Source organism: Alosa alosa, chromosome 23, assembly GCF_017589495.1.
Source record: "Alosa alosa isolate M-15738 ecotype Scorff River chromosome 23, AALO_Geno_1.1, whole genome shotgun sequence".
Classification (NCBI taxonomy): domain Eukaryota; kingdom Metazoa; phylum Chordata; class Actinopteri; order Clupeiformes; family Clupeidae; genus Alosa; species Alosa alosa.
The window spans coordinates 11,939,579-11,963,574 of record NC_063211.1 but is presented as its reverse complement, the minus strand read 5'-3'; the positions used below and the strand labels follow the sequence as shown (position 1 = coordinate 11,963,574).

The 23,996-nt window shown below is 44.7% G+C and overlaps 1 protein-coding gene across 1 annotated transcript in view; it reads right to left on the bottom strand.

Annotated features, from left to right (window-relative positions):
* Positions 1 to 5,554: 5,554 nt before the first annotated feature.
* The window catches only part of grip1 (glutamate receptor interacting protein 1), a 202,887-nt gene continuing 184,445 nt past the window's right edge, over positions 5,555 to 23,996 (bottom strand). Inside the window, exons 19-25 of the mRNA XM_048235680.1 lie at positions 23,583 to 23,834; positions 17,399 to 17,612; positions 13,676 to 13,714; positions 13,019 to 13,130; positions 9,380 to 9,613; positions 8,459 to 8,605; positions 5,555 to 6,528 (exon numbers count right to left, since the gene is read on the bottom strand). Of these exons, the coding sequence (XP_048091637.1) occupies positions 6,256 to 6,528; positions 8,459 to 8,605; positions 9,380 to 9,613; positions 13,019 to 13,130; positions 13,676 to 13,714; positions 17,399 to 17,612; positions 23,583 to 23,834 (1,271 nt within the window). The 3' untranslated portion in view covers positions 5,555 to 6,255. The remainder of the gene's footprint in view (positions 6,529 to 8,458; positions 8,606 to 9,379; positions 9,614 to 13,018; positions 13,131 to 13,675; positions 13,715 to 17,398; positions 17,613 to 23,582; positions 23,835 to 23,996) is intronic.

Genomic DNA, 23,996 nt, shown 5'->3' with positions numbered 1-23,996 from the left:
ATGACTTTCTTTATGAAGAAGGATCTAAAAATTATAGCATCATGATGCACACTAAAATTAATCTGTGCCACCATATGGTGTAATCAGGAAATTAAAAACAGGAAAACAGGGATGCAAATATCTGCTTGCCATGGCATGGTGGTCATTAACTACATACTCTACTTCAGGCAGTCATTTACAGCAAACGGAAGACATTTAAACAGTTTATAAAATTATTATTTTCCATTTCTAACCACTTGAGGTCTACACAGTGCATATGTTAGAAGGTTGAATATGGTAAACCTCCTGATTACTCTGTCTTGGTCACAGAGGGTAATTGAGTACAACAGCAGTGATGTATAAACCAAAACCACTGAAATGATTAGGGTTAATGAAAAGGCATTTAGGTTTAAGCTATCTCTTAATCAAATTTGGAGATTTAACGTTTAATTGCCCCAATCTTATCCTTCAATTACTTTTATCTCTCATCAGGAAGAGTTAATTAGTTGATATTAGCTAGGCCTCTCTCTCTAAGTGTGTGTCTGTGCTGGGGGAAAGGGGCATAGTGGATTGATGCTTCTACAGTACTTCTGTTGGTCAAGCTTCAACCCAAAAGGCTTTGACTGGATTTGAGTCAGATGAGGATTACAAGTTGTGCAATCGTAACTTTTTTGGACTCCCTACGTTTAGACTGATTACGGATATTATTGCTCTCAATAAGCACAGTTGTCTGTAGTCAGTGTTTCAATGTGCGTCACAGTTGCTGGTGTTATGATAGAAACAAATACCAAGGCTGCATACTTTCATGTTCAGGACCGAAAAAGCTATTTTGTAAAATAAAAAAGAATGAATGTAGGTCAACCTTATTATCGGGTCCCATTAAATGGAGAATCGGTGATTGCTCATCCAGAACCAGCGTTCTTTATATTAAAATAAAAAATGCTTTTAATTTTAACGTGGCATTAAGTGTTGTGCATGCTCTGAGGAAAACTCTTGGTTTCAAGGCTGAATAATATGAGATGTGATACAAGAACAAATTGACCTCTCATGACCGAGGCAAAAACAAAGCAGCATACTGGCGTGGATACATAAAGTTTGAGATTCAACATTGTATTTGTTTGACTGTTGAGTTTCAAAATGGCTACATTTTTGCACAATTTGTTGACTTCACTTTGACACAACAATGAGGAATAACTTCCTGTCTGTGCCACCACTCTGTTACCTACGGCACCAGGGCTGGATTTATGCTGTGGAGTTCCTGGGCCTCAGCCATTGTGATACCGTTCAATTAAGAAGATTGATCTTAAAATGGCTGGCCTATATACAGTGGCATATTCCTGCCATGCTGCAAAAAGAAAAACAGATCAGTATCATGTCACAGATAAGATGTTTTGCATGTTTGAACAAGATTTGTTTCATGCTATGTATACAAATGTTAAATGCTATGGAGTAAAAAATGTCACTATAACAATTGCTAATTATGTTAAATAGTTTTATAACAAGTTGGTTGTTACAACATAAGTTTATGTCGTCAAATGGTGAAATAGCTTAAGATATTTCTTATACTATGGAGATATCTTGTTAAATCGTGGAAAGCATCTTGTTATACCTACCCTGCTGAAAATAAATAGGTAGAAACCAGCTTATGTTTGCTGGTTTTAGCTGATCTTTGCTGATTTTCTTCCAGCTCTTGCTGGATGGTAATTCAGCTGGTTTTGCTCGTCATACCACCTCAAGATGGTCATTTTAGCTGGTGTTGCTGGTCTACACTGCTGGTTTAACTGGCCATGCCAGCTTATGTTGGTCATGCTGGTTTGCTAGAATGACCATCTTACACCAACAATGTCAAGCTTGACAGGCTAGTCACCAGCATGACCATCTTTCATTCTAGCAAACCAGCATGACCATCTTACACCAACAATGTCAAGCTTGACAGGCTAGTTAGTCACCAGCACGATCTTGCACCAGCTGTAGGCTATCCCACACGACAGGCTGGTCACACCCAGCTTCCTCAGATGGTCACGCCAGCATATCCAGCTGGTGGCTACAACAGCAAAGACCAGCAAGAGCTGGAATAAGCTGGTTTCTAGCTGTTTTTTTTTCCAGTTATGTTATGTTAAATGGGGATTTGACTCCTGGAGGTCTAGGTAATAAAAGCAGTAACTGCAAAAAATGGAACAAAAAAGATTCAGCCAAGGACTGATTTGTAAGTGGCTATGACTAGAGACTGCTTTTGTGCTCAAGAGGAATTACATAAAACTTGCATAACACTAGCAGCACCAATAACTGGAATGAAATGTCCAACCAACAAAAAAACACAAAAAGAGGCTCAACACGGTCTCATTTGTCCACTCTGTATATCATTTTATTGTTTCTTTTTTTTCTCGGCCATACAAAGGTTGACAGCTGTAGGAATTCCCAAAGTTATACATCGACGATAAATATCATGCTACCAAAGTATTAAATTTGTACAAAAATACTTTACAGCTCATAATACCTGTCCATTAGAAATAAAAATACAGTATTTCAGGGACATGACTGAACTTGATCCATGAGAGTATCATACACTGAAAAATGGTTACCCACTATTTTAATTGGCAGTGCTTAACTCCAGTTGAGCGTCACCATCCGAGAAGTGAAAGGGCTTTAGGAGCCAGCAGTGTGGTTTCAGTCAAATTTATTATTATTATTATTATTTTTTTTTTTTTTTTTATTATTTTATTTAGCTGTTATTATTTCTGTCCACACCCAGCTGAAGCTCATACATGGTTTAACTGTGACTATAAACTCAAGGTGCAAATGGTTGCAAAAGAAGCAAACAAATAAAGAATAGGAAACCAAATCCAAGTGATCCTGATGCCACGCCTGCACCGCTGGTTACGATTACGAGGTCAGACGGAAAACTAGAATGGGAAATTAACTGTACCTACACTGAGGTATTTGTAATTGATCTCTGTGGGACTAAACCAGGATGTTATCTGTGCACAGTGCAGGAGGTGAAAGGAACTTAGAGCATGGACCCGTATCAGGAGGGAACTTCTGGATTAGAACAAGGACCACTGACACTCAACATGGCTTCCTGGAAAACAACAAAACAAAAAATAACAGACAGTTCCCAAATGTGGAGAGGGCTTTGTCTCCTAGGTCAAGTCTGCGTGCCATTTCAAATAGTGAGTAGACAAGGAGGGGGTGAGGTGAGACCACTGACAACAAGGGCGACGTCACTCTTCAACAGCCACAAGGTTTACGCACACAGGTCTGGGTTGGGTAGCGCTGGGTCAGGGTAGGGTGCTGGGAGAGAAGGAAGAGGAAGAGGAAGAGGAGTGGTTGCTAGGAGCAGTCGGCTTTGTTTTTTTTTTCTTCTCTTTTTTCAATTTTTTTTTTCTGAACCAAACATGTTTATGTGTTTTTTTTTCCACCTGAAGCAAAGCTGCTTCCTGAAAGAGAGAGAAAAAAACACATGGTTTTCAGGACTGATGTCTTGTTTTTGCTGCTGGCGGGCTAAGAGTTGCCGCGTGGAGACGTCCTAATCATGTCAGCCTTGTGTGATCAAACACACACAAGTGCCATTGCATCATTTCATTTTTTTCCCTTTTACAAACAAAGTTGTACCGCCTTTGGGCCTGCAACCTCAGAAAAGAAACAATGTATACATACAAAAAAACCATACCAGTACCACATCGATTAGCATATTAGTTCATATTTACTCAAAAAAGGGGGAAAGACAGAGGTATAAAATAGAAAATGGTGTTTTAAGCTACTTCAGTTATGTTTTAACCTCATGCTTGTGTTTTTTTTTAATTTTGTAATTAATTGGTCATTTGGAGTGATGGTGGCATTCGGTTCACAGCTTGGTTTGTTACGTCCAAAGTTGATTCAGATTTCACATCAGTAAAAAAAACAAACAGGGTAGAGACTCACACAGTAGAAAATATATCTCAATGTACTCCCCCTCCCTCAACAAATTCATCACCCATATTACCCATGGGCCTTTGCAATCTCTGTATCTCTCTCTCTGAAAGCTACAGTTTTCTCAGGGTTAGTGTTTCTTCTACCTGTAGTCTGCAACACTGTGTAAAAAAGCTGGAGGGACTGGGCCAGCGCTAGTTGTGCTTCTGCAGGGGGAGGGGGGAGAGAGGTCTTTATTTTGGGCCGTCTTTTATGTTAAGTGTCCCAAGATACAGTGTACTAAACCTCAAATTCATTAAGAACTACAGTTGCAATGCACTGTTTAATGTTAATTGCTAACTGTCCTTTGGGTTAAGGTTATGTTGGCAATGAGTAATCACATGTACTGACAGTGGAAGCACATGGTATCAGACATTGCTTTATTAATTATCATGGTGTTATAGGAACACTTCATATAAAATGGCATTGCTTTATTAATTATCATGGTGTTATAGGAACACTTCATATAAAATGGCATTGCTTTATTAATTATCATGGTGTTATAGGAACACTTCATATAAAATGAGACCAGGTTTTCCTTTGGCTCCTGTACGCTGACACTCAGCCCATAACCTACACGATCACACAACACCGATCATCTCTTTGTACCAGCTTTAGCAGTACTTATGGTATGATGCTAGCATTTGCCACATTAGCTCCTCTGGCTTCAAACCACTTATTTCTATAGCAGCAGTTGAGGAGCAGAGGGGAAACTCCTGCAAGACCAACAGACCACACTACTTCTCTTATTTGTTTTCGCAGGTTTACAAACACCTGCCCACATCATCCATCACTTTCGCTAAAGTCACTCACAGATTGCACACGAGTAGATTTGTCACATAAAAACCTGCCTCTGTTCATAAAAAATAGTTCTTTGTCCAAATTTAGGATAAGGTGCAGAAGTGCCACCTCTTCTAGCAGAAAGAAGAAAACAGTCACTCAACATCCTAATTAGGGGCAAAATGAATTTTGTTAGCACTGGTTTGATACTGTGTGTGCCTGCATTTGTGCCCTCTGAGATGACCTGAGGACTTCACCTCTAAGAGTTTGTGGAGAACTAAATTTGTTGGGGTCAGTCCTGTGGAGGCATTCCCCTCCAACCCAAGAAAGAGAGAAGCCGATACTTCAGTTTTGCTCAACTACTGATTTCTTCTCAGTTTGTCAGGCTTCGTCAGACAAGGTCACAAACCCCACGCACTTAAGCCCATGGCTACATTTAGGTGACCAGGATTACCATCTCAGGAGGTTCTTTAGAACGGATAGTGGCTGAGGAGGAACCGTAAGGGATTGAGGTTCCTCTGTTCCGTGACAAATCTCACTGAGCTACACTGAGCACTTCTCCATTTCCCTCTGTTTCTGTTTCTCCCTCTTTATCTCTCGGAAAGGAGGAAGCGGGGGCATTTGTGTCCATTTTGTTCCTCTTTATTGTGCTGATGCTATACCAGTCTTCATACCCCATGCATTAGCAGGAGTTGGCACTCGGGCCTTGGCATCAGAAGTGAAGAGAGAAAGGGGGGTTGTGTGTTTGTTGTTTTCTTCCTTTCCCACACTACACTTCATTTGGTTTCATCACTGACAAAACCGGGAGAGTATAAAAACTTGAGTGAGTTTGAGAACTCCAGGGGGACACAGGAGATGCTCTTTATAAAAAACGAGAGTGGGGATAGTTTTCTGGCCTATACAGTGTGGTCCTACAAACAAACACACACACAAATACACGTTCACACACACTCAAACAAACCCTCACACACATACAGAGTGGCCAGTCCAACAGTACATGTAAACGTCTGTGAGAATCCACTTGCTCTTATATCATTTTTTTTTCACCAGTGTATTTTTTTTTAAGTCTTGTCCTTTCACAATAAAAACAAAGGATGGCACTGTTTCAGTTGCAGTTCTGGTTTGCGTTTGAATGTCTGTCTCAGTACTCAGTACTCCAAAGAGGTCGGTGCGGTCTTCCTCCAGTGTCATCATCATCGTCATAGTTGTTGTACAGTAGTTGGCGTCACAGGACAGAAACACATCCATGCTGGGTGTGTGCTAGGAGAAAGGGCCTGACCTGTGACACATGCGTATGTATATGTGTGTGTGTGCGTGTGTGTATGTGTGTGTATGTGTGTGTAGGTTCACAGAGAGGGGGAGGAGTGTTACATGTGCTTAGACAAACTGTCCTCTCACTGACCCCTGCCCACAGACCCCCACCATTTCAGGTCTCCTGGTGTTCAGGGGCTCAGGGTTGGTGGTTGGGATGGGGGTGCTGGGGGGACAGAGCGCCGGACATTTTAGCACCATGAGGAGCGCTGGACGCTCGTCCTCCGCCCTGCTCTGCTATAAGGTCTTGTTAGGGTCTCTGTCTTCGCCCCCCACCAGTCCAGCAGTCTGCAGCCCCACACCAGGGTCCAGCTGAGGACCGTCCCCTGCCGGCGCCATGCCTGGCTCCGTCCAGTTCTCCGGCTCCTCCACGGGCAGCTGACCCAGGTCAGAGGTGGGCTGGGTGGTGACCGGGTTCCGGCTGATGACCAGGTCCAGCTTGTTGCCAGACTCGGCGATCAGCGGGACAACGAGGCAGCAGTCGAAATCTCGGGTCCGCACATGATTTATCTGGAGGGAAAACAAAGAAAAAAACGTTTCTTCACAATTTGTTAAGTTTAAAAGTGCTTCTTTATGACTTGAACACATAAAGTGTGTGATACTAACTCAATCCACTTTTTGTCAATGCAATTCAGTGAGTTGCTCGTCAGATCCATTTACCTGCCCATAATATGTGTGTACTCAAATGTCCTGGCTTTGTAAATGGGTAGTTTGCACAAAGCCATACACCATTCCAGCCAATCATCCCCCGGGCTCAGTGGCATGGAAGGCACGGGTGTAAATCACTTTTCACTTGAATCGCGGACTGTAACATTAACTTGTGTAAAAACTAATCTTACTCTGTAAAAATGACATCAAGGGCACAATGAGATAGACAGCCTGGCTTATGATGTGCTATTGCGTCTGCCAAAAGGCCCATCACTCACTGATCAATTATGTGCATTGTGTTGAGTGCTATCTGGCCCCATTCAGCCACAAACAATAAGCCCTGCTATAATTACATTGGCAAAACGACTGCCTTGTTCAAATCATTTCTGTTTGCCTTCTCAACAAAGGTGTTGACTGAGCACACATCAACTAATGCTGGCAGAGGACGCATTTAGATGGTAACCCCCACAACAATCCAAACGTTTCTAATAATGTTTTTGCCACTGCGGATTATACACATGGTTTATTCAGGCTTTCCTAGAGTCTCAATCAAACAGAGATGCTACAGTCCCAAAAAACTACAAAAAAACCAATATCCTATGGTGGCAAACACACAGGTAAACTCACTGAAAACCATTTCTGCTGTGCAAACTGAAAAGGGCAAAGCAGTCTGAACTGTGTGGAAAACACAGACGGACACAGCGCACAGTAACTGATTATCGTATCTCCATTGGGGTGTTTTTCAATGTGCGGTTAATACAATATTGGCTACTCTGGGAGTGCATAGACTCTTGTCTCTGATAAAGGACACGCTGATGGCGTAATAAGCACGCTGATGACCTAGTAAGCACGCTGATGACGCCTTCCTTCATTTCTTCCCGATCCATCATCCGCCTAGCAGGGAGGCTCGCTATTTCCTCTTTATCTCCCTTAACAATGGGATTGTCTTCTCTGATTGGCTGATGGGGTGGGCATTAACTTTGTATAACAGGCTACCTTTGAAGCAATTCCAAAAAAAAAAAAAAATCATCACCGTTCCATATCAATGCGCTTATAAATGGTAACCATAACAACAGTAGTAAAGTAGCCTAATTAACGGTTGATTGACACGTCATGGACAGCGGAAAAGATATTATGATAATAGGTTATTTTCTGTAGTTCATGTGCATGAATCCTACATTTAAAGAAAGTCATAGATAAAATTATATTCTAAATATAAGGGAGATAAATACAAACAGGAGATATGCAGGGAAACAGCTTTCAAGGTGACCTGTTCGATGGAAATAATGTCTCGGCGGAAAGCCTCCACCTCGCCATTATTTCCATGGAACAGGTCACCTCGTCGGTCATTATCCCTTACTTAATGGTTATACCATTTTGCCAACGTGAGAGAAATTGCACAAAGAAAAGGACGTGCGCGCACACACTCAGGTGACGTCTTTTGTTACCGCATGGCCACTGTGCTCATCCCGTGCTGTCCATAAGAAAGGGCCGGTGATTACCATGGTCACTCGGCTGTGTGGCAGCCAAAGGGCATTAACACCCTAATCCTCACAATGAAAAAACAACAGCTCCAGTGCTCATTAACGTGAGGTGATGGGGACTAATCTGACAGAAGCGAAGTCAGCATCTGGCTGGCGAAGAGGCAGAGAGTAATTATGTTGCCATGGTAATGGGGGGTAAGCCCAATCTTAGGGGAGACTTTTGTGTGGTAATGGGAGAAGTGTGTATTGTGGTGAGTGTGTGTGTTGGTGAAGGTTTGTGAGGACTGGGAGTGTTGTGAGGACCTTACCTGCAGCAGCCTGTCGAAAGGCTTCAGTCCCCCGAGCTCAGCTGGGCCTCCAGGGCGAATGTTGTTGACGTAGACTCCCTTTTCAAGGAGGCCATCGGACACACTGAACCCAAAGTCCTCCAGGTCTGACTCCTTAAACAGGCTCACCTGGGGGCAGGTGTATGGGTCAGCACGGTTATGATATAAAAAAACAGATGCTCTAGTTGTTTGTTTAGAAAACTGGATAGGGTTGCTGATTTCCCTACTCTTAGCTAGTGGCTGTCAAAATTAACAACGTTCAGCAAACAGTTATTGTGTGCACATCCCACCTTCTGGCAGGTGTAGGACAAAAGAAAACTTACTCAATTGAAAAAATATAATGTCCACAACACTGCTTTTGACTCCCATATATTTAATGCACAATGCACAACAGGCAACGACCCTGCTGGGTCTTCTTTAGGCTTCTTTGCTTCTTCTTCTTTGCCTGAAGAAGACCCAGCAGGGTCGTTGCCTGTTGTGCATTGTGCATTAAATATATGGGAGTCAAAAGCAGTGTTGCGGACATTATATTTTTTCAATTGTCAAAATTAACAATCAATATCAGCTATTGATTTTTATATCAACATATTTTATTCAAGGACATTCAACTAGAATAAAAAAAGCAATTAGTATGTCAATGCTATCAGTTAGTGTTGCTGTTCCAAAAATAATAGTATAGTATCAGCTAGTATCAGCTAATCCCCTTCATCATCATTCCCCAATGCCATCCCTGGTTGCCCTCCATAGGACACATGGGCTTCAATATGCTTTGATGGAAACATGTGTACGCTACAGCAGAGATGGTTGATGTTGGCTACACTAAACATTTAATAAAAGCATATGCTAAATAAATAAATGAATGAATAAATGAATGAATGAATGAATGTGAGAATATGTTGTCACCTTGTGCAGCTCTACTGGTGTAGGGGACAGGATGTCCTTGATCTCCTGCTTCATCTTCCTCATGTTGTAGGCCTTGCGGCCGCTGTCACTGGGCAGTGTGTTACTGCGGTTGGCCTGTGAGTACTGTTGCCGGTTGGAGCCGCGCTCCTGGAAGCTGGCCTGCCGCCCCAGGTGGCTGCGAGTCGGTGCCGGGTCGTGGTTCAGGCTCAGGCTGCTGCCTGACATGATGGTGGCCTGCAGGGGGCGCAAGGGAGAGCAGAACAGGGCAGACACGGGTCAGCTATGAGCTGGGGGAAGACACCAAGCAGGGGCTTTCACACAGGGTCACTAGTTCAGGTTTAGAGAAGAAAAGCCCATCTAGAGAAACATATATTTTAGGCACCATATCTTACTGTAAGTAATACTTAATACAGTATTTTGATGGATTATGTGTATAGATTACGTGGATATTGTGTGTATTTTGTATATCAACACATTGGGCTCTACTTTGTGTGACATGCAAGGCGACATGCAAAGTGGCAATAATGTCCTGCAGGAACTAATGCTAATTTAATTACTGGGCATAAACATCTGGCTAATTTAATGGGCACGCGACGCCATGCTACACACAAGCACTGGTGGGTCAGCGCACAGACGTGGAGGTTCTGAATTACATGAATTCCTTTAAAATCACACCATTTCCATGAAACTTCTAAAAGTCATAGATGACAATCTCATTTGAAGTCAACCTCCTTCTTGTTCCCCTAGATGTTAAAAATCACTCAAGCACTTTCTGCTTCATTGTGCTCTGCGACATGTCAAGTCAAAAATGAGCAAATTCTGCTGGCCTGGCCGCCTGTTCTCAGAGTGTGCTTTTAGCAACACGGTAGCTTTACTTAGTGCACATTGCAGATTCAAATTGGTGCTCACTATTTTCTAAATATGAAATAAAATATTTAACAAATATTGCTGGGGTGCTGGCTTGTAGACTATGCTAATTTGCACATGTTCAGCTGTACTGTGATTAACAGGGTCACATATTTTATTTTTGAGTCCAAGTCCTCTAGAGGATTTTGTGTTACCCATCTGTGTTTGTGTATTAGCTCGACTGCTGAAGCAGGCGATAGAAGTAATGGGTGAAATCGACTGCCTCGGTGCACTGGTGAGGCAGAAACACGGGCTGGGCCGTTACCATCTGGGCCTGAATGGGGGCACCTGTGGACCAAGGCCACATCCAAACCCAACCAAAACAACCTGATGTAGGAAATGGTCTAGAGGTTATAAAACTCTTTAATTGAAGGACAAATTTTTATTTTGTCTACTTACCATGTACACACACTCGCGTATTTGCACACAAGTAATATACAGTGTATTGGTTTTCTAGTGCAAGAGCTATACAGTGGCAGTAAGACACAAGCCACAATGGTTATTTCTTTTATGATTTGTTGAGCTTGAAGAGCTACCAAGCATGTCATTTGGAATGACATTAAGAATATCCTTCATTACTGTAGACATGCAACCCACATTTAGTCACATGAGAAATAGATTCCTCTTCCAAGTGCAGGATCTATCAGAGACGCAGCCCAATGCAAAATGCCAGCGCATGAGAATGCACAGCCCTGACACTGGCGCGGGGGTGGGACATGCATGGGCAAACACACCGCGTCAGTCAACGACACACATGATGCCCTTCAGAAGTGCCATGTGTTACCATGGCAATGGTCCTTCTGATTTGCCCGTTGCCGTGTGGGTCAAGCGCTCGGGTGCTAGGAGACGTCATGAATAGCCGAGCAGCAGCAAGGATACGGACAGGTGTGGAAGATTTTGTCTTTCGAGCGCAGGAGAAAAAAATCTTCGGTTGCCGCGGTGGACGAACCAATTCCCCAACCACTCAGTGTTTGACAACAACATTCTGGGTCATATGCCATTCTCCAGTGACACAGCAATCTTTTTCCCATCATGCCTTGCCTGAAGCCCCTCTCCCGATACCCCATCCCTAACCCCATTCCAGCTCAGCCCATGCCTACTGGCCCATTGCCATTCCTCTCTTCTCTGATTGGACAGTCCTGGTTGTCCCTCCGACAGTGCGATATGGAGATTGGAGGAAAATGACACAAGGAGAGACGAGATGAAGCAAAACACACAAGAGACGAAATGACTGAGGCCTTCATTTCCAAAACGGTGATGTAGCACGCAAGGAGTTTCATAGGCAGTCAAATCAGCAAATGCATATTCACACTCTTTCTCAAACACACACCCACGCAACACGCGTCCATGCATTTTCATGTGAGAGAAACCATGTGCTCTCCAGTCAATGTGGTGACTGGCAGTCAGTTTCCATGACCTTGTTATTGTTTTTTGTTTTTTTTGGGGCCCACCCAATGTACCTTACTAACAAAAGGCAACCAAGATCCAAAGGGCATATTCACTTTAGCAAACTCACAAATTCAAGTTCATTACTGTTGGTGGGATAGTCGACACCAAAAACCACAGGGAGACTATCACTTTGAACTCTCACTGTGTAGTTTTGGACATAGCCCTCCACAGTGCAAATGGAATCAGTGTGTCTACAATGAGCTGCGTGCTTGTTCAAAGCTAAGCTAAGCTAAGCGTTGTGGCAATTGAGGAGAGGGGAGCCTGATGTTAGTGAAGGTTAGTCTGAATGCACCCCCTCTAATCCGTAACTCCAACCTCTCACCCACCCCTGAACCCCCTCTCTGAATGAGACAGACACTAGCATTAAGGAGAGGCCCCCGCCCGAGAGAGAGAGAGAGTGCAGCACCACAAGCAGGAGGTCAAAGGGCAAAATAAAGGAGAGCAGGTACCAAGAGGGCCAAGTTTCTCTTATTCAGAAGCCTGTCTGGCTTGTCCTAGAAAGAGAAGGAGTGATTACAGGAAAGAAAAAACAAAACAAACAAATAAATAAACCAACGGAAAGGGAAAACAGGACGTGATGTCATGCAACTAGGGAGGAGCACACAACAGAAATTGAGGGAGAGAGGGGATTTGGAATCATGGGTATTAGACTGGCATTATGGGTATTAGAGTGGCATTATGGGTATTAGGGTAGGTTTAGAGGTCTGAAGGGGTTTAGAGGCTGCGGGTTGGGCAGCAGGGTTAATCTGATGGCAAGAGAATATTATGGAAGGAGATGTGTAGTACACTTCCCATCCTATAGAGTTTGGAGGGTGTAGGAATATAAAAAGAGTGTAAATGTATATACTATAAAAAATATAAAGAATATGCTACATACTTTAAATGTATATACTATGGACCCTTTCAAGAGAGTTCCATTATCAGCATCGTAGTTGGCCCCACAAGACTTCCGTTTTAACATTCCATATGTTATCTTAATGCAGAGGAAGTAGATTGGGGCCCAAATAGAACGTTCAAGCATTGTTTTTGCTTTTATTGTTGAAAGGGTCTATAAAGAGTATAAAGAATATGCTGCATACTTTAAATGTATATACTATAAAGAGTATAAAGAATATGCTGCATACTTTAAATGTATACTATAAAGAGTATACAGAGTCTAAGGTATGCTTCTAAGATGTGGGTTATAGGCACCACACTTATGTAGCAAATGAGGACTAGGACAGGAGTTGGTGTGTGTGTGTGTTTGTGTGTGTGTGTGTGCGTGTGTGTGTGTGCGCTCGTTACCTCTAGCTCACGCAGGATGCCAGATTGGCCGCAAGTCTCTAGGTCCTCCAGTGCCTGTGACCAGAAGTTCTCCTCCTGGTCCGGTTCCGTGCCATCATGACCCACTGTGAACCTGGAGGGGGCGACAGAGAGGCAAGTCACCACACTGATCCTACTGCTGCTCCAGACAGCCAATCAGCAGGGAGGCACCACGGTGATGAGTGCGAGGGGACTGCGTGAAGTGGGGGGTCTGGGCGAGGTGGGTGGGGGAGGTAGGGGCGTTGGGCCGATTATGGGTAGGACGAGCAGGCGTGTGGTGCAGAACATGTAAGGTATCCAAAACACACACACACAAACACACACACACACACACACACACACACACACACTACCACACACACACACACACACAAACACACACACACACACACCCCCATGGTGGAAATAAGGGGTGGGGTGAGGGCACACACTGAAATGGGCACGCCATGCTGGGCAGTGGGGTCCAGCTGTGCTTAGTGGTAGTGGTGGCAGCAGTGGTGCTGGTGGTGGTGTGGGGAGGGGGTGGTTCTGGGGATCGGAGAGCTCTCCCCCCACTCTCCACACACACACGCCTACACACACACTCACACACACACACACACACACACACACACACGTTTTGGGCAGGCCGAGGCTCACCTGCTGTCAGAGATTAGGCCGGTGGGGAGAGTTGAGCCTCTGCAGATGCCAACAAGGAGGAACAATGTTAACACTGACCCTCAAACACAGACAAACAAACACACACACACACACACACACACACACACCTATGCATTACACACACAAACACTGATGCTCACTGATACACCCACACCCGTATCTACAAACCACAAACACACATACACATTCACTGACACACACAGACGTTACTGTACATACTGTACCTACAGATGCATACTTGCAAATGCACACCCATGCAAATGCCGTTGCCCTTGGTCACACAAAACAAGAGCTGTACCCACAAAACACACACACACACAGTATACATACATACACAAACATGCATGCACACACAGACACTCTAACCCTAACCCTTCTGGAGCGATATGTCTCCATGCTGAAGCATCCCCAGTGCAATTTGGGATATCAATCCTGACAAGGCTGGCAAACCGACTAGCTTGGACAGCATTAGAACATCATCGATGTGACTGTCTTTCAGTTATATCACACCTGTGTGTGTGTGTTACTAAGTTAGAACTAAGTGTTAGAGCAGGAGACGTGTATAACCTGATCCTCTCTGCTGTTTAATCGGGTCTGGTTCCATTTGTAGTTGAGAGACATTATCATAACAGCTCTTGGCTTTGGGGTTCAGATGAAAGGCTCTTCTGAGGCTGCTAGAGGAGTCTCACTGAGTCACGCTAGGTTATCCCAACAGACCACCCCAAGTCATCTCTCTCTATCTCTCCTACACACATATTGCCATGGTGATAGTGCCATTTCAGGTGGATATGTGTGTCAGGGCATCCGCATCGCCAAGGCACCAATTCACATGGGCATGGCACAAGGGCTACCACATCACCACAGAGGCAATCATGTGTTCTGCGTGTGTGTTCTGTTTCAGTGGAGTGAGTTAGGGGCAAGTCCACCATGCTTGGGTTTCCACATCACCACGGAGACAATACTGTTCTGCGCGTGTGTTCTGTTTCAGTGGAGTGAGTTAGGGTCAAGTCCACCATGCTTGGGTTTCCACATCCCCACAGAGACAATACTGTTCTGCGCGTGTGTTCTGTTTCAGTGGAGTGAGTTAGGGTCAAGTCCACCATGCTTGGGTTTCCACATCACCACGGAGACAATACTATTCTGCGCATGTGTTCTGTTTCAGTGAAGTAAGTTAGGGGCAAGTCCACCATGCTGTGGCTAAGCTCCACTGATAGACCATGCTGCCAACAAACACAACCAGGTCATGCATTCTAATCCCAGGGAGAGAAATTTTACACCTGTATTGTATGTTGCTTTGTATTTGCCTGTATTGTATCTGCCAAATGAGTAGAAAGGGAAGGTAAATGAGCACCCAGGGTGATTCGTCCTCTCTGTGCCTGGGAAAAGGCTGTCTGTAATCGTCCTCTCTGTGCCTGGGAAAAGGCTGTCTGTAAGCGTCCTCTCTGTGCCTGGGAACAGGCTGTCTGTAATCGTCCTCTCTGTGCCTGGGAAAAGGCGGTCTGTAATCGTCCTCTGTGCCTGGGAAAAGGCTGTCTGTAAGCAGTGCTAGTGTATCGCTCCTGTTCTGACGCCATCAATTTGTAATGGGGTTGCGTGTCAAGCAGGCAGTCTTTGTCAGCGCCTAGTGTTGGCTAAGTGGCAGATAAATGTGTCTGTCATAGCAGCCATTTGCTTTAATTATTCACAGTGGTGTGATTGCGCCATCCGCCTTTCATTAGTAAACAACAATTTGTCATGGCGCTGACTTTAGATGTACTGTACTGTATGTGTGTGTGTGGAGACAGGGGTGGGTGGGTGTGTGTTTGTGTGTGAGTGTGTATTTGTGTGTGTGTGTGTGTGTGTGTGTGTGTGTGTGAGTTTGTGTACTGTTTACACATGATCAAACATTTTCTAAATACAGTGTAGTACCATGCCAGATGGCTTAATGATTGTAAGAGTGCTCTGGAGTGAGTGAATGTGGCTTTTTGTGGCTATATAGTCTGTCTTATTCAGCCTGTCTATCTGGTTTAGTGGTCTCAAGAAAATTTATTTTATACATTTACTGTATTTGACAACAAAACCGACTCTTTGAGGTGAGAATGAGGGTCAGGTCTGATCGTGTGCTTAAGTCAGATATGGAGTGCAACACAGACGCTCAGCACCAGATTTCGGTCTGGAGTTTGACTGTGTAATTGAGTTCAAGGTGTGTTTGGTGTGTGCGCCCATTGATGGCATGCCACTAATTGCAGTAGGCTTCAGCGATGGTGGTTCTCTGTTTCAGCCAGACAGGTGCACACTTGAAGCAAAGCGAGTCATTGAGGGGGACAAAGACACACTGATGAGATGAGGGAGATCAGGGCTGCATCCCAATGAGGAGTCTCACCACTGACACCTGAGGTGCGTTTGAATGATTTGAACAGTGCCGAGCATTTGCAGCAAATGTTCTCTTTGAACTGTTACATTTGAGCGACTTCGCCTAAAATTCCATTAATCCAGCATCCCTGTACGTTCACAGAGAACAACCTCCTCAGACAGTTTGCGAGTGTTCGCAAACATCTATGGCAAACTCAAGACTGTTAACAAACGTCACGCTATACGTTCTATTTGGTTCCCAATCTACTTCCTCTGCATTAAGATAACATATGGAATGTTAAAACGGAAGCCTTGTGGGGCCAACTATTATGCTGATAATGGAACTCTCTTGAAAGGGTCTATACAGTACATTTGTGAGCAGAAGAGTCAAGTTTATGCTGATTTCCACCTCAAATCATAACAAAGGCTCCAGGCTTTTTTCTTACCAATAACACTACCAAGCAACATACCACAGACTTGGAAGCGGGCATTTGTGGACTGAACGTCTCGTGTTCCAGAATGGAATACGTTGGTGTGTAAGGAAACAAAAGGAAAAACGGAAGGAACCAAAACATCTTCCCACTGGCCTTATGGGAACAGGGTCCCCCAGCCACCCAGGTGTTACCACTACACTGATTGGGTTATTGTATTGGTGGAATGGTGTGTTATTGGGTGCAGTGTTGACTAGGTTGGCGTGTTGTTGGGTGCTGTGTTGACTAGGTTAGTGTGTTGTTGGGTGCAGTGTTGACTAGGTTGGTGTATTGTTGGGTGCAGTGTTGATTGACTAGGGTGGTGTGTTGTTGGGTTATTGTATTGAGTGGAATGGTTTGTTGTTGGGTGCAGTGTTGACTAGGTTGGTGTGTTGTTGAGTGCAGTGTTGACTAGGTTGGTGTGTTGTTGGGTGCAGTGTTGACTAGGTTGGTGTGTTGTTGGGTGCGATGTTGACTAGGGTGGTGTGTTGTTGGGTCCAGTGTTGACTAGGTTGGTGTGTTATTTGGTACACTGTTGATTGACTAGGTTGGTGTGTTGTTGGGTACAGTGTTGATTGACTAGGTTGGTGTGTTATTGGGTACAGTGTTGATTGACTAGGTTGGTGTGTTATTGGGTACAGTGTTGATTGACTAGGTGGTGTGTTGTTGGGTTCAGTGTTGACCAGGTTGGTGTGTTGTTGGGTTATTGTATTGAGTGGAATGGTGTGTTGTTGGGTGCAGTGTTGACTAGGTCGGTGTGTTGTTGGGTAAAGTGTTGACTAGGTTGGTGTGTTGTTGGGTGCAGTGTTGACTAGGTTGGTGTGTTATTGGGTACAGTGTTGACTAGGTTGGTGTGTTGAGGAGGTGTGCTTGTGGGTTGTGCAGGTCCTCGCTCTCTTACCCGCTGGTGAGGGGTCTCTCCCACTCGTCATCACTGAGGCCCAGGTCCTGCAGGATGTTGTTGGTGCGGGCCCGGTTGGTGCTGACGCCCCCTCCACCTCCAACTCCAGCGCCTCCACTGCCGTTGCCCGGGGACAAGCTGCCGCGGCTGGGCTTGGCGTTCCTCCACTCGTGGCTGTGGAAGCTGTAGCTGGACACCTGGAAGCCTGTAGGAGCTGTTACACACACACACACACACACACACACACACACACACACACACAGGCAACATGTCAGGAACAGGGAGTGACAATTGCATGGCTCAGTGTTGATTGGCTGCACTAGAGCATGGCTCAGTGTTGATTGGCTGCACTAGAGCATGGCTCAGTGTTGATTGGCTGCACTAGAGCATGGCTCAGTTCGATCCACTTTGCTGATTTCACATTTCGAGAGCAAGGACTGGAGTCGTACTGGAGCACACACAGAATCAGACAGCACGAGGGCCGCGAGGGGTAACTCGCTGAACTTGACAAAGACTGTGTCGGATTTGAATTGCCACAGAGCACCTTGTGAAGGATTCACCAAGTGACTCAAAGGCACACTGATGCTACTTCTTATTTTTGCTTCATCATCTCGCTCATATATTCAAACTGATGTTTGATCGGCACAGCCATTTCAAAAACAGAAAAAGCAAAAATATGTGTGAGCACACACACACACAGAGAACATGTATGTTCTTCATCTTTTCCTCACTCTTTTATTTGGTGATGCACAGTGTGCAGCAGGTAGCCCAGGTGTCCGATGGTGTCAGACATGGTGTAATACATTCACCTGTCCACTCTTCATCTGTCCTCTATTCTAAGCATGCAGACCAGACCAGAACAGAGGGCAAATAGTGGACCACTGCTCTGCATCTGTCCCCAAAGACCCTTCTCTCTCTCTCTTATTCATCCTGTCTTTCTCCACATACACACACACACACACACACACACACACACACACACACACACACACACAAACACAAACACAAACACACACACACACACACACACACATACTTAATGCATACTCATCCATGATTTAGCTATAAGATGGGGAGAGTTTTCTAGTACTGCTGCTGTTGCCTGTGTAAACATCTATGATTCATGTGTCTGCTCATGGCTCGGGTGGGGGTGGGAGTGTGCGTGTGTGTGGGTGTGTGTGTGTGCGTGTGAGTGGTTATAGTGGCAGACGCACTCCTTGTTAATTGCCTAACATGACAAAGTTCCTCAGAAGGTGGAACTGCTGGTTCTCTCACTAGGGGAGGACGGGGGGAGGGATGGAGGGATGGAGGGAGGGGTAGTGAGGGAGGGATGGAGGGAGGGAGGGAGGGGTAGTGAGGGGAAACAAGGGAGAGAAGAGATAGAGAGGGTGACAAAGGAGGAGGTGGAGGAAGGAAGAGATGGAACAGTGATGAAGGAGAACACAGGCACAGGACACACACACACACACACACAAAGAATAGAAGGAGGCCAGGGAGACAGGGGGTGGCCTTGTGTCAGAAAGACAAGCTGAAATGGATCTCCCCTGTAAGTGAGCATTGATTGGAAATGGCAGATAGTGCTTAGGAGGTAGGCACACACACACACACACACACACACACACACACACACACACACACACACGTATATAGTCTCTCTGTTACTCTCTTTCTCTCTCTCTCTCACACACAACTAATAACAAGCTCCCTTTACAAAAGTGTATTATGTCCAACACCTACGTTTCCAACAGATTCCTATGTGGTTGAGACATATTCAATGGTTAGAATAGTGAGTAATAATAATAATAATAATAATAATATTAATAATAAATAACTGGTAAGTTCCTCGTATCATTTAGGCCCCTTGACACTGTCTAGCACAGTGGTCCCCAAACTTTTTCCTCCGAGGGCCACCTCACTATGCCTGACTCTAAGAGAGGGCCAGAGACTCGGAGTATATTAGTAACCATAAATAGCTTAGTGCTGTGAACAACAGCAGTCTACCTTAATTGAATATTCCATTGCATTTAATCAGGCTACTGCAATTTAATACCATTGTTAGCTGTGTTTATTTTGCAATCATGCCATATCAGTGTAAAATGTAGCTCAAATGAAATAATACTAATAAAAAATAGCATTCCCAAAAGTATTAGCAGGGAGTCCCAAAACTGTATTTTATTCAAAATGTGTGAACTGTGAACTCTGTGTCTTTGGATACACAGCTCAAGTTGTGAACAAGCAATATCCTACAAATAATTTGAAGTTCTCAAACTATAAGAGTTTTATGAAGTGCTGGCAAAAACATCTGAAATGACTACTTTCACTCACCTGATGAGAACTTTGTGAATTTGTATGAACATTTGAACGAGTGAATAAAATATAGAAAAAAATATCCCAGCAAGTCCCAGAAATATAACTTGAATAGAAGTTAGTTAGTTATTAACAATTAATTGATAAACTTGTAGAATACTTTGAGCACTGATGCAGTCAGCATAGGCCTCTTACATTGTTTGCAGGTAGGTCTACATTTCATTCCGTTTTCGATGGCAAACGCGAAACAGCGCCAAAACAACCACCAGTGGACAAAAAGAGTATTACATGTGTACTGTTAAGACTCGCTATAGAGAATGAATGGGGGAAATTACGGAGGTTATAGTTTGACGATGTCGTACTCCCATGCGGGCCAGATGCTATATACCACGGACATGTTTTGGGGGGCCACCCAAAATGAAGTGGCGGGCCGTAGTTTGGGGACCACTGGTCTAGCAGAATTTCATGGTGCATCACCATGACTTCCCGTCTCAGTTTTATTTGACAAATCACAGTCTTTGTGTCAGTGCTGAGAAGAAAAAGACAAAAAGAAAACCTGCCAACAAGTTATTAGTCTCATTATTAGTCTGTTTGGTCTGCTTGTATACTTTGTGCAGATGTGTGTGTGTGTGTGTGTGTGTGTGTGTGTGTGAAATTAGATTTTTAATGACTCGACTGAACACCCTGACCTCCAAAGAGAAGTAATTATGGCTAGACCTCTTCATTAACAGAATACCTGAATTTTGCATAACAAAACATATAGTACAGACAGACAGACAGACAGACAGAGACACACACACACACACACACACACAGCCACAGCCACAGCCACACAGACACTTCCTTTATACACACACAGACCAAAGTGATTAAATTTGACCAGGAGGCTTTTGTGTGCACGGCTTTGTGTGTGCGCGTGTGTGTGTGTCTGTCTGTGTGTGTATGTGTGCCCGTGTATACAGTTAATTGTGATTCAAACACACTGTCTGGCAGAATCCTTTGGAACAGTAATGCTCTTCCCCAAGCACGTTAGGAAATAATTTTCCACTTAGCAGAGTAAAAGCCTCTCTCTCTTCCGACATCCCCCCTTCCTTCTCTCTCTCCCTCCCCTCATGTCTGTCCCTCTTTCTCTCGTTCTCCAGGAATGGATAGCAGTGTTATTGTGTGGTTTTTGACTGAATAATTATGTCTATACATCAATTTAGCACGGCAGTAGGGAGAGGTCGGTGGCTGGTGTGTGTGTGTGTGTGTGTGTGTGTGTGTGTGTGTGTGTGTGTGTGTCGTCTGCGTTCCTCTGCCCACATTTCCATTAAATCACGTGAGGTGAAGATCTGCAAATGAGAAAATGAGACGCTACACCCACTCTATCCCTCTCTCTCTACTTTTCATTATTTTCATTTTTATCTTATTCTCTCCATCTTGCACCTCTCTCATTTGTTAAAATATTCTTCTCCTCATCCCCTTCTCTTTTTTCATCTCCCCATCTCTCTCTCTCGCTCTTACACACACACTCAGACACACACACACACGTATTATTTGATCTAACTTTCTCATTTACCTTTTGTTCCTTAATGGGATCTCTTCTCCTTCTTCCTCTCTCAAACTCTCCATCCATCTCTCTCCCATATCTCTCTCTCTCTCTCTTACACACACACATTTTCCTCATTAATATATTCTTCAGTCCTTCCCTATCTCTCTCGTTCCGACTGTTCATCCTCCCATCTCTCCTTTCAACACCCACTCATTCTGTTCAGTCTCTCCTCCCTCTCTCTCATCCCTCTCTCTCTCTCATCCTTCTCTTGTGTGGAGCGCTGATGGAGCTACTTGTGTAGAAGGAGAAGAGTTCTGTCGGATTGCGTATCCCATATCTCATTTGTGTTAAATGTTTAAAATCTACGGTCTATGAAAGGTGCTATACAAATAAAGCTTATTGTTATTATTATTATTATTATGTTGTGATCATTCGTGTATGCCATTAGAGTTTTTCTTATCACAATACTGACAATATAGTTGCATGATGAAATCTTTTTTATACAGTAGCTACAATTAGCATGTTTTTCCCATGATACAAAATGTGTGTGTGCATGTGTACAGAGCCCAGGAGATGTCATTGCAAGATATTTTTGTGTAGTGGTAGAATGTGGTCTCAATTTAGTAAATTGTGTGCACGATTTAGTAAAACTGCCGCCTCTAGGGTTCCGTATATGTGCATTTTATGCATTGCTTTTTTAGGCAATGTTTTTTTTTTTTTTTCCTAAACCCAACAATTGAGATGCATGACAGTATGAGGTGATAACGTTCTCTAACTAGATTACCGGTATAGATAATTAAAGTTTTTTTTTTTTTTAAATCTAATTACTTTTTAGGCATTTTGCTGCCACTCTTATCCAGAAAGATTACAGTGATGGTGACTCCTGGAGCCGCTGGGGACTACAACAGTGGCCACCTATGGTACTGGACCCACAACTCTCTGGCCTTACACCTGAAGTCCATATACCCGACCACTGGACTAGCACCACCACTGCATGAACCAACCCTAGACAAGACCACTCTTGGACTCAGGGACAATGTTCTTGGCCAAATCGGTCTCCGTTCTGGCCCAAATCTGGCTCAGACTCTGTGTCCACTCTCCGTGTCTCTGGATCTGTCCATGACAAGGCTACCATGTGGGTCTTGGCCATTCTCTGTCTCGGTCATTCTCTTCTCTCTCTCTCTCTCTGTCTCTTTCTTCCTCCCATCCATTTCATCTCCTCCCTCTCTTGCCCTCTCTCCCTGACATTAATAGCTGTTGTGCAGTGATACCGTGTCCCCACCATTCCAATGCTCCTCTTTTAACTGTCACTCTCTCTTACACTCTTTCTTCTTTCCCTGTCATCTACGCTCACTCCCTCTCCCCACCTCCCTCCAGTCCACCTCCATCTTCTCTCTTTCCCTTCATCATCTTCTCTCTTTCCCTTCATCATCTCTCTTCCTTCCATCATATTTTCTTCCCTCTCCATCTCATATGGTGTGTAGACAAAGGTCTGTGGTCAAAAGAGTTCTAGTCTGCTGTTAGTCTGGTGATATATGTGCTTATGTGCTGCTGCTGCTTCACTCCAGTGTGAGTGTAGTCGGGGGAGGGAGATACGGAGGCCTTTTTGGAGCCCTTGATCCGTGCGATGGCTCAAAGGTTGTGAATGGCTCTCCGTCTTGATTTGAGGGCTAAACGTGTTGCTGTGATCTGTGCTTGTGCCGTTCTTGTCACTCTCTTTTCTCTCTCTCTCATCCCTCCATCTCCCTCTCTACTTCTACTCCCTCTCTCTCTCATCCCTCCATCTCCCTCCCTACTTCCACTCCCTCCCTCTCTCTCTCATCCCTCCATCTCCCTCCCTACTTCCACTCTCTCTCCTCCCTCCCTCCCTCTCTCTCATCCCTCTCTCTCTCATCCCTCCATCTCCCTCTCTACTTCCACTCCCTCTCCTCCCTCCCTCCCTCTCATCCCTCCATCTCCCTCCCTACTTCCACTCCCTCTCCTCCCTCCCTCTCTCTCTATCTCTCTCTCTCATCCCTCTATCTCTCTCTCTCTCTCATTCCTCCATCTCCCTCCCTACTTCCACTCCCTCTCCTCCCTCCCTCCCTCTCTCTCTCATCCCTCCCTCTCATCCCTCTATCTCTCTCTCTCATTCCTCCATCTCCCTCCCTACTTCCCTCCTCCTCCAAGACTCTTGTTGAGTGCTGAAGGTGTTTGTCAGACAAGCTGCCCAGTGGGTCTCTTCCATTTCTGTCTTCCTCTCTTTTCATTTGCCTTAATAGCAACCATATAAGCATGTAATCAATCCCTCCCTTCCTCCCTCTCGCTCTCTTCTATCCCATTTCCCCATCCCTCTCTCTGACTCACGCTGGGTGCTGAAGGTGTTGTCGATGGCAGACTGGCCGTCCCAGCTATCCACGGCGCTGTCCACGGATGGGATGGTGGTGGTGGTGGAGAAGATGTCCGACAGCTTCCCTCCTTTGCCCCCACTGATGCCGCCTCCGCTGCTGCTGCTGACGCTGACGCTGATGCCCCCACTGCCAGGGATCTCCTCCTCCTCCCCCTCGCTCATGCCCCCCATGCCTCCCAGCCCCACGCACGGCTGCTTCGGACTCGCCACTGGGACAGAGAGAGACAGACAGAGAAACAGAGAAAACGAGACAATAACAGATGACATGAGTGGAGGTGGAGATTGTCTTTTATGTCTCCGTTATTGTCCAGAAAAAGCAGCTCAGTTATTAAAAACAAAAACTTTTATGAACATGTTACGACTAAAACCTA